General features: G+C 44.5%; 2 protein-coding genes across 22 annotated transcripts in view; one reads left to right on the plus strand and one right to left on the minus strand.

Annotated features, from left to right (window-relative positions):
* The first annotated feature begins 395 nt into the window (after positions 1-395).
* On the plus strand, positions 396-5253 carry LOC125765625 (protein trachealess-like). 4 transcript variants are annotated; one of them, XM_049430970.1, is made up of 6 exons: positions 396-1763; positions 2001-2207; positions 2356-3222; positions 3305-3411; positions 3500-4023; positions 4109-5253. In XM_049430970.1, the coding sequence occupies exons 2-6, from the start codon at positions 2005-2007 to the stop codon at positions 4268-4270; spliced, it is 1863 nt and encodes a 620-aa protein (XP_049286927.1). In that variant the 5' UTR covers positions 396-1763; positions 2001-2004; the 3' UTR covers positions 4271-5253. The 4 variants fall into 4 exon arrangements, with proteins under 4 accessions (XP_049286927.1, XP_049286919.1, XP_049286945.1 ...); XM_049430962.1 differs by having other exon boundaries at positions 396-1542; XM_049430988.1 differs by having other exon boundaries at positions 396-1542; positions 3314-3411.
* Positions 4569-12382, minus strand: part of LOC125765410 (protein lap4) — a 48419-nt gene continuing 40605 nt past the window's right edge. For 17 of the 18 annotated variants that reach the window (XM_049430549.1, XM_049430497.1, XM_049430558.1 and 14 more), the window contains 6 exons: positions 12143-12242; positions 11872-12067; positions 8930-9136; positions 8589-8865; positions 8103-8348; positions 4569-7064 (listed from right to left, as the gene is read on the minus strand). In XM_049430549.1, the coding sequence (XP_049286506.1) occupies positions 5892-7064; positions 8103-8348; positions 8589-8865; positions 8930-9136; positions 11872-12067; positions 12143-12242 (2199 nt within the window). In that variant the 3' untranslated portion in view covers positions 4569-5891. The remainder of the gene's footprint in view (positions 7065-8102; positions 8349-8588; positions 8866-8929; positions 9137-11871; positions 12068-12142; positions 12243-12382) is intronic. The other variant, XM_049430596.1, reaches the window with a different exon arrangement.

Below are 12382 nucleotides of genomic sequence, written 5' to 3' on the forward strand. Positions count from 1 at the left end.
ACCAATGGCTACATTTTCTTCTTGGACGACCATGCCCTCAGATGTCTGTGCCAGAAGTTATTCGAGGAACCAAGTTCCTTACCCTGTTTGAGAAAATGTAAAATTTTCCTCATTTTTCTGCAGTTCAGCAAAATTTTTAAATGTGATATATTTTATTGCGAATTTGTTGCAATAAGTTTCTTTTCACTCAAATTATGCTTTAAATTAAAAAAAGAATCAAAAATCAGAAAAAAATTTCCACTCGAAAATTTCATAAGGCTTACCCCTTACGATTTTTTTGGGAAATTTTGCAAAAAAAATTAAATTGTTTTATTTTAATGCCAATGGGTTGCAATGATTTCCTTTTCAATGCTTTAATGGTTTAAATAAAAAAAAGAGTGAAAAATAATAAAAAAAATCAAAAAATTAAAAAAAATGAAAATTTTCCTCATTTTTGCACCAATTTTTGCCTATAACTCGGTAGGTATCCAACGGATCGCCAATCTTTAACTTGTGGTCGATAGATGGCATCAATGGCTACATTTTCTTCTTGGACGACCATGCCCTCAGATGTCTGTGCCAGAAGTTATTCGAGGAAGCAAGTTCCTTACCCTGTTTGAGAAAATGTAAAAATTTTCTCATTTTTCTGCAGTTCAGCAAAATTTTTAAATGTGATATATTTTATTGCGAATTTGTTGCAATAAGTTTCTTTTCACTCAAATAATGCTTTAAATTAAAAAAAGAATAAAAAATCAGAAAAAAATTTCAAAAAAATTTTCCACTCGAAAATTTCATAAGGCTTACCCCTTACGATTTTTTTGGGAAATTTTGCAAAAAAAATTAAATTGTTTTATTTTAATGCCAATTGGTTGAAATAAGTTTCTTTTCATTCAAGTAATGCATTAAATAAAAATATATAAAAAACTAAGTCGGTCGCAAACGCGACAATTGCAAAGTATGTAGTGACGGGGTTAAAGACGTTAAACGTTAAAATAAAGAGAATTCTACAGTACGTTTATACAGGAAAATAAAAAAATCTATTCAGACGATTAAGAATTCTGTTAACTAGTTTAGAAAGAATACACCAATAGATAAATGGGTATGTATGGAGACTTAAACGCTGTGCTCTTCGTTTTCACATCGTTGATAATGTTCTCAATTCTCAATCTCAATCTCAATTTAAAATCAAAAGATACATATCACATTAATAACTGGCTTTATGCTCCAAACACACGCATTTTTTTCTATTGTTTAACAATAAAAGGCTGGTTTAACAATAAAAGTGCAACAAATCGAATCTTTGTTCGAAATGTCCGCCTGGTTTCCCACCGTGGTCCAGTAGTTCAGTCTTTGACCGTTTCGTTAAGATGCCGTCGCTAGCAGTAGCGACAATATTTCGTTCAACGTCGTGCGCTGCAGCTCGTCACGGTAAAATGTGCAATTGAAGGTGTGTTTGAATTTTTTGAACTTTTACAAAGCATAAAGAGGAGTTTTGCAAAGTGTGTTTAGTGTGTAATTCTAGCAGGTCGAAAACCAACCATTACTGGATCGGGAATTGTGTACGTAAGTAGTCCGTGTGCTTATTTTCGGTTTCGCTGGCTTCAGCGTTTGCGAGCAGCGAGCGGGGAGTCTCATTAACGTATTTCGTTTGAAATGCTAACATCGAAAATCGTGCACGGGTGACTTTGATAGTGAGAAAACTTTTACTCTACTGGTGTGCTGTTCATCGGTGTGCAAGTGTGTCCGTAAAATTAGGACATTGTTTAAATCGGTCCTGGGTACGGGTAAGATAGTAAATTAAAGCGAATTTAATCAGTTGGCCACCGAACTTAACGAACCTTTTTTTTTGGGGTTTTCAATCGGGAGCGCGAGTCCTTCGAGCAAGGACATGATGTTGGTGATTTTTGTTGGGAAGCTTTGATGTGAAAACGCGAAACGGAATCACTAAACTAGACAGGCTCACCCCATGTAATGGTGCTAGATGGTTGTGAAAGTATAAATATCTATTTTATCGCTTCCAGCATTATGTTCCCTTTCTCCTCCCTGCAAGTCGAGTATAGCAATTTTCATCGTTCATCGCAAATCATGTCGAACGCCCTGAGCATGAGCAACTCCGGCTTTCCACATTCGTGGATCGTCTCCGGGCAGGACTTTTGTCCGATAACGTATTCATCGATACAGGGCCACAATTCGGGCGTCTCGAGCAATCTCGCAACGGTTGAACCGGGGTAAGTGATGACTAATAAAACACCGTGCCCATCATTTCAAACAACCGAAAGAAAAAACACGCACAAACAACAGCTTCTCTCAACCCTTTCTTGTTTAAAACGGGTTCGCCCCAAAAAAAAAAACACCGCTCTATCTATTCGTCAACAGTCTGATCGAGCTGCGGAAGGAAAAGTCCCGGGATGCCGCACGCTCACGGCGCGGTAAGGAGAATTACGAATTTTACGAACTGGCAAAGATGTTACCGTTGCCGGCAGCGATCACCAGCCAGCTAGACAAGGCGTCCATTATACGGCTCACGATCAGCTACCTGAAGCTGAAGGAATTTAGCGAGAACGGTGTACCGTCTTGGTGCAAGGACCCTATCGGCTTCCAGAACTACAATGCACCACAATACTTTAACGAGATGTTCGAAACACACCTCGGTACGCACATCCTGCAGTCGTTGGATGGGTTCGCCATCTCTACCGGAGTTGACGGCCGCTTCCTCTACATCTCCGAGACGGTTTCGATCTATCTCGGGCTGTCGCAGGTGGAGATGACCGGCAGCAGCATCTTCGACTACGTGCACAAAAATGACCACGCGGAAGTGGAGCAACAGCTCGGCATCAAGAAGGGTGCGGAGTATGCGAGCTACGGCGGGTACGGTGATGACCCGCCAGCCGAGAAGGCAACCGTACTGAAGCTCGGCAAGGATGCCCCGGGCGGGAAAGGTCTGCTACCGGGCGAATCCTACGAAGGTGATGATCGTGCGTTCTGCATCCGGATGAAGTCAACACTGACCAAACGCGGTTGCCACTTCAAGTCGTCCGGCTACCGGGTAATACTGCTGCTGTGCCATCTACGCAAGAAGGGTGCGGGCCAGGAGGATGCACACACCGACAAGCAGACGGTGATTGGGATGGTTGGGATTGGGATCGCGCTCCCACCACCGTCACTGCACGAGATCAAGCTCGAGTCGGACATGTTCGTGTTTCGAACCAGCCTTGACCTGACGATCATTCACTGCGAGAACAGGTAGGTGTTTGTTTTTACGTGGGGAATGGGACACGATCAAATTTTGAACCAAGGAACATCCCCCCGATCTCACTGTTGGTAGGATTTCCAGTTTTCTGGACTACACCGCGGACGAGCTGAATGGGAAGAGCGTCTACAGCCTCTGTCATGGTCAGGATGCGCACAAGCTGAAGAAGAGCCACAGCGAGCGTAAGTGTTTGATGGGAAGATTGAAATATTGGACATTTTTAACCACACAAAAACACACACATATGCCATCTTCCTTCCCACTGCTTAGTGATCCAGAAAGGTCAGGTACTGACACCGTTCTATCGCATCCTCAACAAGAATGCGGGCTACTTCTGGATCCAGTCCTGCTGTACGATGGTGTGCCAGACGAAGAATATGAGCGATCAGACGGTGATCTGCGTCAACTACATCATCACCAAGCCGGAAAAGGAAAACCTCATCCTAGACATCTCCCAGATACCGTCGGCGGCGGGCGTACTTGGCGACTACCATGCGAAACCCCTGTCAGCAGGCAGTGCATCCGGTGCCAAAAAGTCTCAACCGGGTGGACCGACCGAGTACGAGCTGGAAACCGGTGGTGTCACACATCCCCATGCCCACCATCATACCGGTCCGGACGGGTACCATCTCGATGGTGGTGCATCGCACATCGACCACAAGTCGGAAATGCTGGAAAAGTCCGGTCTCGGGAAGGGTGGACTAGCGATGGCATACGGTACCACCACCGACAAGAAGGATCTCGACTACAAGGACAAGCTACACGAGCGCGAAAAAGGCTGCAGTAACAGTAAGGTAAGGGGTGTTGTCGTGGGTTTCGAACAATATATCTAGGTGTTGAAGCTATATTATATCACATTTTTCTCACACTTTTGTACAGCACCAGCGTCTCAAAAGTGGCAGCCCAATGCTTAATCTACCGAACGAGAATGGTACGCTCGAGAAGAAGTCGTCCGGTGGTAAGAAAAGCGTCAACAATCGAGCCAGCGTAATCCGGGTGTTAAGCAAACCGTCGAAGAAGGTACTGCAGGAGTCGCACTAGACATGCGAAATGGCCCACACACACAATCAATCCCGCAATGCTGCGATCAACCACTTTTTACCATATTTTTTAGTATTTAGTGCAAAGGACGGAATGCCGTCTGCTCTCACAACTTCCACCTTTTCCGAGCCGTTTTTTTTCTTCATATTTGTTTATTAGGATGTAGAATGCGTAGTAGTAGTTTTCCCTAGTTGTTAGTTAATAGTGAATCATCTTTACTACTTTTGCATTCGTATTTCTGTAAGAAGACGACACTAAAAACATACACGCACGTTATGTTTATGTAAGACAATTATGATTTGAGTTAAATAGTTTTTTTTATTTCGCTTGGTTTACATATTGCCATACGCCGGAAGGACAAAAGTACAGCGGAATCGGGAGCAGTGGAAGATAGAGAGAGATATTGAAGGAGTGCCAGAAAAAGGGCGTAAAAGAAGAAACGGAAAGGTTTAGAAGTTTTTCATTAAAATACGCGACAGGGATGGCTCTAAAAATGCTGCACACTTACGGATACACGCCCAAAAAGGAATGGAATGGCGTTGGTTTTCGGTAATAAAAAAAATTGCTAGTGCTTCCTTGAGCCTCCCACGCTCACTTACCCTGTACACACATCCACACACACTCACACATTCACACTATAACTTCCTTCACCTGCCACTTATTCTGCTCTTTCTTCTACACCCCCGCGCTCCTCATCTCTCCCTCTCTCCTACCCTTTTCCCATGTTCCCCAACCCTCCTAACCCTCCTTCCTTTTAGTACATTTATATATGTATCTTCCTGCCGCTCCATGCGCTCCGTTTAACTACTTTCTATAATATAATAAACCTTGTGTAAAGCAATATCAAAATGAAGCACTGTAGGAGTTTTTGCAAGCTATAAGTAAGTAAATCGAAGAAATCAGAATTCATGTGTGCTTCAAACAATGCATCAAGCGTCGCGATAAATAACTAAGAAAATGCTAAACTTTATGATAAAAAAACACACACACACAAAATGAAAGGACAAACGGTTCGTTAGATGATCATTATTGCAAACTGATAATAAAACAAATGTCTACCGGTAGAATGGACGAAGTAGTATGTGTAATAGCGGTGCATCATTTCGTATAAATTAATCGTGTTCAGCATAAATCCCTTGACGCCACGGTACCTTGGGGGTAAAGTATGAAGAATTATTAAAAAAAAGAAAAAATCGGGAAAATAATTATAAGCATTGTATCGGCAAAAATAATATATCCTTAATTCAAGCTGCACCTGCACTGGCTGCCATCTTTTTTTTCAAGTGTTGTTTACTGCTTCCTGTTCCTTCGCCCATATTGGATTTGCCGCGTATTGGATTTGTGATAACAAACACACATATACATCTGGCTTCTTATCACTATTTTTCTCGCTATCTAGAGGATATTGTTAAAATAAATCTAAAAAAAAACTCACTGCCACTCTATATCCCACACACGGGGATAGCTTGTTTCCAACTTCTTATTTCCTCGTTCACATTCGTACGTGTGTTTTGTTTTTCTTCTTAAAATCGTTTACATTTAGCTAAGAAGGAGCGTCGACCCGTTCAGCTCCTGGAAGATACAGATCCACTTTTCCACCGTTACGTGTCGTAAACTTACATTACTTTTTCTTTTTGCCCTTTCGCTTCTTGCGCTTGTTATTGGCACCGGCAGTTGTGAGGTTCGCTGCCGTTGGGACGGTATTAGTAGTGATAGTGGTAGAGGTGATATCGCTGGCTCCGTTGGTCGTTTGACCGACGGCACGGTTCGGCAGGTTGTCATCCTCTCCTTCGTCGTCGTCTTCCTCATCTCCCCTGGCACCGGAACTATCGTGCACCGGTACAGCTTTACCCGTACCAACAGCAACATTACCGTTCCGCTGATCGTCCGCTTCATCCTCCTCGCCATCCTTCTCGTCGTCATCGTCATCATCCTCGTCACTGCCGAACACCGCCTTCAGCTTTTCCGAGTGCAGCGTCTGATGGTATAGCTGCCCCGGTCCGGAATGGTTATCGAATGCGGGCGAAAATCGTTCCGCGTTCGGGTTCGTAATGACCTCGCAGTCACGGTACGCCGACACGTTGTCGTGTAGCAGCTTCTGTTGGTACTTTCTTTGCTGCTGCTGCTGCTCCTGTGCCAGCTCACTCTGGTGGGTGTAGAAATCGTTGATCAGTCGCTCGCGCACCATAAACACTGTCCCGATGGCGCCCGTTTTCTCCTCGTACCGTTCCGGCACGTCCTCCTCCTCGTCGTCTAGCTTCGCCAGCTGTTCCGCTTCTTCCGCTTCCTGCGCCTGAAGGGCAAGGATTTCGTCCTCCGTAAGGCTTTTGGAGAGATTTTGCCGCACCTTCTCGTTTTGCTTCAGCTCACGCAGCACGTGCTTCATCTTGTCGTTGATCGATTCGTACGTACCGTGCTCGTACGCATACCGACCGTACTCGGCGGGTGCGGTAGTCACCGGGGCTACCACCAGCGAATCTTCCTCACCGTACACCACATCACTATAGCGTCCGATCGCAATATCGTTCGGCTGACCGTCACCGGACAGCATCGGGTTGATCACCTCGACGATCGTTTGCAGCTGAATCGGTTCGGGTTCTACGACCATTTCCTCTTCCCCTTCTACTTCCGGTTGCCGCTCCGTCCCGTTCCCATCCTCCCATCGTTGGGGATGATGGTCGTCCGGTTCGGTGACACCATTGTTCACCTCCATCTTTCCACTGTCACGCTCACTATCACCGGACGAGGAGTCTTCCAGCTCGAACATAATGATCTTTTCGCGCATCGTTTCCACCTGTAACGTAGTTAAGTAACATGCAGAAGAAAGCGAAAATGTTTATTTCTTCTAACAAAGCAGCTAGAAGCGTCGTTTTGTGGATGTGGGCAGGTAAGTCTAGGGTGTGCAACTATCTAAGAGGGAGCAAGTGGCGAACAAAACAAGTAACAAATCACGTGTGCGGATATTTGCTGAAAGAAAAACGAAATAAAATAGCCATTCTAGAGCAGCTGCAGAGGACAGAAAAGGATGCTTACGGTCACAGCTACTGCCTTGCGAAGGGGACCACGCAGTAAAGGGGAGGACCAGGACCTTACTAAATGGGTTAGTCAGCGTCTACACTTGTCAACGTATGCATTAGAAAAGAAATGACTGATTGAGCTGCTCAGGCAGCTACTTTTGAAGTTTTGTTCGTTTGTTACAAAGGTGCGAACCTTTTTCCGGCGAAAAGAAAATATCCTTTCCTGGAGATCTTCCAGAGATCTCAACTGTCTCAAGAAGGAGGATATGGTTTGTTAGTTCTTCCCTGCTCTCCGCCCAACATATCAATAGATCATTGAAGGTGATATACTACATGTTTTATCGAAGTCTGCCAATGCCCCTAAAGAAGAACTTTTTGTTTGAAGAAACCTCAATGATGGATATGTTTTCTTTCTGTTTGATTTTCGACCTCAGAAACCTATCGGACTGCTGGAGTTCGCCATTTTGTAAGTCCCATCGCCATTTTCTAAGTTAGTCCATTTTTCTCTCTCTCTCTCTCTCTCTCTCTCTCTCTCTCTCTCTCTCTCTCTCTCTCTCTCTCTCTCTCTCTAATGCATACGTTTCATGCTGATCAATGTGCGGTAATTTTACGTAAGGACACGGCCATTAAAAGCAGGAGTTTTTATCAGGTACTATCATAAGCGTTCATCATCACTACAGCAACATGCTCTACATGGGTGTTCGGTGTGGCGCATACGGAAACAGGAAAGTGTGATAAAAAAGTGTGTGCCAGACGAATGTTTCTAAAAAACTTTGGTGCGTGTGCCATCATTGTATCGGCTTCTCCATGCTAACCTCGGTTTCGATGACCTTCTCAATGTACTCTACCGTCCGGAGGCCACCACCTGGTGCCTCTTCCGTCCGGCGCGTCACCTTCTCTTCTACAACCTTTTCCGTTTCGCGCACCACGATCTCGCTGCCCGGACGCGATTTGACGGCAAGGCGCGGAAAACGTTGATGCAACCGGTCATCGCCGCCATCTTCTACGCCGCTGCGTTCCTCAGGGTGTCCATCGTCGCTGTTCGGTTCGTGTCCCAGCTGCTAAGAGTTCGGTTGGCGTGGTTATAGTGGGATAGGGATGAGGGGTTTGTATGTGTATTTGGTATATGGTTAAAACATCGAGCACGAGGTGTTTGGGGGAAAATCTCACATTCAGTAGTAGTTTTAAAACACACACACACACTCTCTCTGGTGTTCTACGCACTAGCGAGTTAATTGAGATGTCTAGCAAGAGTTTCTCCAGGGGAGGAAAGTAACCTAAAAAGGACACGTAACGCTTACCTCATCATTGATGTTATTCGACGATACTGATTCCAAAGGCAACGGTGACTGTGCTAGCGGTGTTGGCGATGCATTGCCGTCGCTAACCGGCTGTTCGGTCGCCTGTGGCAGAGCACCCGTACCACCATCGACACCTTCGCTTGCGCTGCTCGCATTCATCACCGAGTCATCCAGCTGTCCGGCGGCGCTCATCGTTTGTATCATAATCAGCGCCTGCAGTGCATCGTTTTCAAGCGATTTCAAGCGCGCCTGTCGCCATGCAGCCCGTTTTTGGGCCCTAACAACAAAGCGTAACGTCAAGTTCAAGATTGGTCATGTGTTTCCGGCGACGATTTGCTTACCGTAGGGCACGGATCTCGGATGGACTCAGCTTGGACTCGTCGTACTCCGGTGGCAAACAGTTGCTGGCGCGGGCACGCTTTTCCGCATTCGCCGTACGTATCGGGATGCGGCTCATGGGCGTTTTGGCGAGTGGTGACGATGCCGTCAGCAGCGACGCAACCATCTTCTGCTCCTCACCGGTAGTGTCACGTCCCGTCGGTTCCTCTCTGCGGTGCAACGTACGATTGCAGGATTCGTTGTTCGTTTACGAATGATTTATTTCATCCGGGGGTTTTTTTTTCAGTTATTTCATTTTTTGTTTGTTTATGCGGTTTCACACCGATGAGCGGTTTCATTCAAATAATGTGGTAGGCATTGTTAAAGAAGGGGGTGAGATTGAGGTTTCATAACCAAGTGATCAGTTAAAATGTTCGCAAGCGTACACGGCGGAGCGGAGTGAGATTTCGCGCATGGGCACATTGAAAGCCCTTACCGGAGTGTGGCGGTGGAATGGGTAAACGGATTGTGGGCTCGATTGGATGCCAGTGGGTAGAATATTTCACTCTAATTCGAATTGTAATAAACCAACCCGTATGGCATCCAACAAACCGTTCATCTCCGTTCCCATCCGTGGCTGAAATCGCTTAATCGGGCTCTCTTTTTCTAACCGAGGTGTTTCAATTTCTAGCACACAATCGAATACTTCAGTGTAAGTGGTGGGCCTTAAACTAAAGCTACTAAAAGTTTAAGTTTTATTTTTTTTTATAATTGTATTAAATTCGAGTGAAAAATAAAATTAAAGTAGGTGAAAGATAGAGGAAAAAGCGCAAAGAAGGTAGATGAAACTTACGAGCCCACGAGTATATCCGAAAGAGAAAAACAAAATGGTGACCAAACGTAATAGGAGAGCGTCTGCAAACCGAACCGTATGCACTGATGGCAATGGTCTTTGTTATACACCCCTAACCCTATATTATTAGATCGGGTAGAAAGGTAGCAGTGGTCGAATAGGATTGTAGGATACGATGAAGAAACCATGATGAAAGTAAATAGAGCGCATTCCAAGCATACAATAATTAGTTTTATTATTATCACTTTGAAGATGTGTATTTACAAAAACAAAACAAAAAAAAACACATAAAAACAATCAAATGTATACGGGACGAATGGCTGTATACGCCATTGTAGATTAAGATTAAGAAGAGCAACTAGCAACAGTACTAAACGTGTTGGATCCCGTTTCTGTCGATGTACTTTACATAAGGGGAAGAAGGAAGGATGGAAGGGTGGGTATTATATGCGAACAATTGGTCTATCTTACATAAATTAACAATTAGAAGAAGTAAAAAAACAGTGAAATTATTCGGTTTTCTTTGCAATCCTTTAAATGCTTTCTAATTTTGGTAAGGGAATTGTTGAATTTGATAACATATTTGCGAACAATACGTTACTAAACCTAATGCAGCTCTGCGTGTCAAGTGAAATAATGCCCTGAGTCCCTTAGAAGCGGACACTTCATTTGGGGACACTTCTATAATGCAAAACAATCATTTGTATGACGTGGTTTGTTTGTCCCTTCCTACTTATGGTTTGTCTCCTTTCCAGCCTGCTCCAGTAGCATTACAAATGGGTTAAAATTTAAATCTAATGTTTTAAAAATAGCTGCAACACAAAACACGTTTGTGTGGCGTGCACCGCGTAACGTGCACTGGAACAACGGATCAGATTAAGAGGTAATTGTGCAATGAAAGTAACGCTAAAAGCCCCCGACAAGTATACCTTCTTAAGAAAACAGACAAGTAAAGCGTATTGTACAACATTACAATGGATTGCTTAACATTTTAACAGGCCCAATCTGTGTTCCCTTACTGCTACTGCTCTGCGTGTTTAATGTTTGCATCGGTTCCATTGGTTTATCCTTTTTTGGGATTTTTGTTTCTCCCACACTCCGGTACACGTTTCACGGGTGTGTAGAAATTGGTTTCGTTATAAAAAAAATTACGGGAATGTACGGGTGGAAATGAAGAGAGATAATCGATCTTAGCTGCAGCACATTTCGAGCACGTAAGCGTTAATGCACACAATACACCTACAATCGCTGTATCGGAGAAGATGGGGATGTCCACAACTCCTGCTTGCTTCTTAGCAACGAAGGAAGGGAGGCACAGGGGAGGGGGGAGGGGGGGGGTAAGGTCGGGGGTTTGGAGGGTAAGGATTTGGAAGCATTTGGTGTTAGTGCGTCGGAGGCTGGTAAGGGGGTTGTGGTTCAGTTTGTTTTGCTATGTTCTCTATCACGCTCTATGATAGCGTCAATTTCTGCCAACGGGTTCCTGGAGGAAGTACAAGGTGAAATGGTTAGGATAATATCAGCATTACGATTACCGAAACTTTATAAGGATAGAGGTGTTGGGAGCGAGGTTGTTTATCTTTTTTTTTGTTTGTTTGATTGTCTAGATTAGTAGTCTAGTGTTATTTCGAGCTTAAAAGATAAGAAGAGCAACATAAGATGGGAACTTCCCAGGAATGAGGATCGAAAGTAAGATGTTGGCATCTACAAGCGATATAGACGCGAACAGGTAGTAGTAGTAGTGGGTGTACACTACTTTTCTATATGTTAATTGAAGGTTGTTTGATTTTGTTGTTTCCCGCCCCTTAAACATATGCTAATTTACGATAAGTGCGACGCTAGATAGAAGAGATAGGTGAGTGAGGTGAGATGAAATCATACACGGCTACTAGAACTACTTTTTCTTGAGAAAAAAAAACCCCAAAGGCACTCTCCACTTTTCCCACATCGTTCGTTACGTACGATTGGCTACGGAAAAGAGAACCCTAGCAAAACGGGAGCGCCAACGGCTGCGCGGGGCACTCGGGTGCGCTTTGTCCGCTACACGGCGTAGCTTCCCAGACGGACAAGTTGGAAGATCGGTGTAAAGACGCGTAGCATCACTCCAGTACGTACCTCATGTTATTATCATTAATGTCCGACTTGTCACCGGTCGGACATTCGCCACCGTCCGACTGTTCGTCATCTTCATCGTCGCGCGCAGCACCGAAACGCTGGTGCATCCGATCCTTGCCGAGCGTTGCTATTTTACGCTCCTCTTCCTGTCTCAGCTTTTCTACCTCGTCTTGCGATAGAAAGGAGAAGACTTTATCTGCACATTGCAAAATGAGAAATTTGTTGAACGGGGGGGGTTTCCTTTTCCTTTCATGGTAAAAACACAGCATACCTGATTTCGGGGTCGGTTTTTGCTGATCTTCCATCGCATTCTCGAAGAAACGCTTCTTGTCGGACACACTTTTCGGTGTTTTCGGTCCTAATGGTGGTGACTGTGAAGAGGAAAATGGACAATGATAGACACGTTTAAAGACGAACTAACCAAAAACGGTGCCGAAGTTTCTAATGTGGTAAGTGTTTGTTTTTTTTTCTTCTTTTGTTTCAATTCCCCTCTTATAGACCATATCTTATG

The sequence above is a fragment of the Anopheles funestus genome, chromosome X (genome assembly GCF_943734845.2).
Source record: "Anopheles funestus chromosome X, idAnoFuneDA-416_04, whole genome shotgun sequence".
Classification (NCBI taxonomy): Eukaryota; Metazoa; Arthropoda; class Insecta; order Diptera; family Culicidae; genus Anopheles; species Anopheles funestus.

Coding starts and splice junctions, on each gene's coding strand:
- LOC125765625 (XM_049430970.1), top strand. CDS start 2,005: ATGTTCCCTTTCTCCTCCCTGCAAGTCGAGTATAGCAATTTTCATCGT. Junction 3,412..3,499: donor GAAGAAGAGCCACAGCGAGC/GTAAGTGTTTGA, acceptor CCCACTGCTTAG/TGATCCAGAAAGGTCAGGTA. Junction 4,024..4,108: donor AAGGCTGCAGTAACAGTAAG/GTAAGGGGTGTT, acceptor ACTTTTGTACAG/CACCAGCGTCTCAAAAGTGG.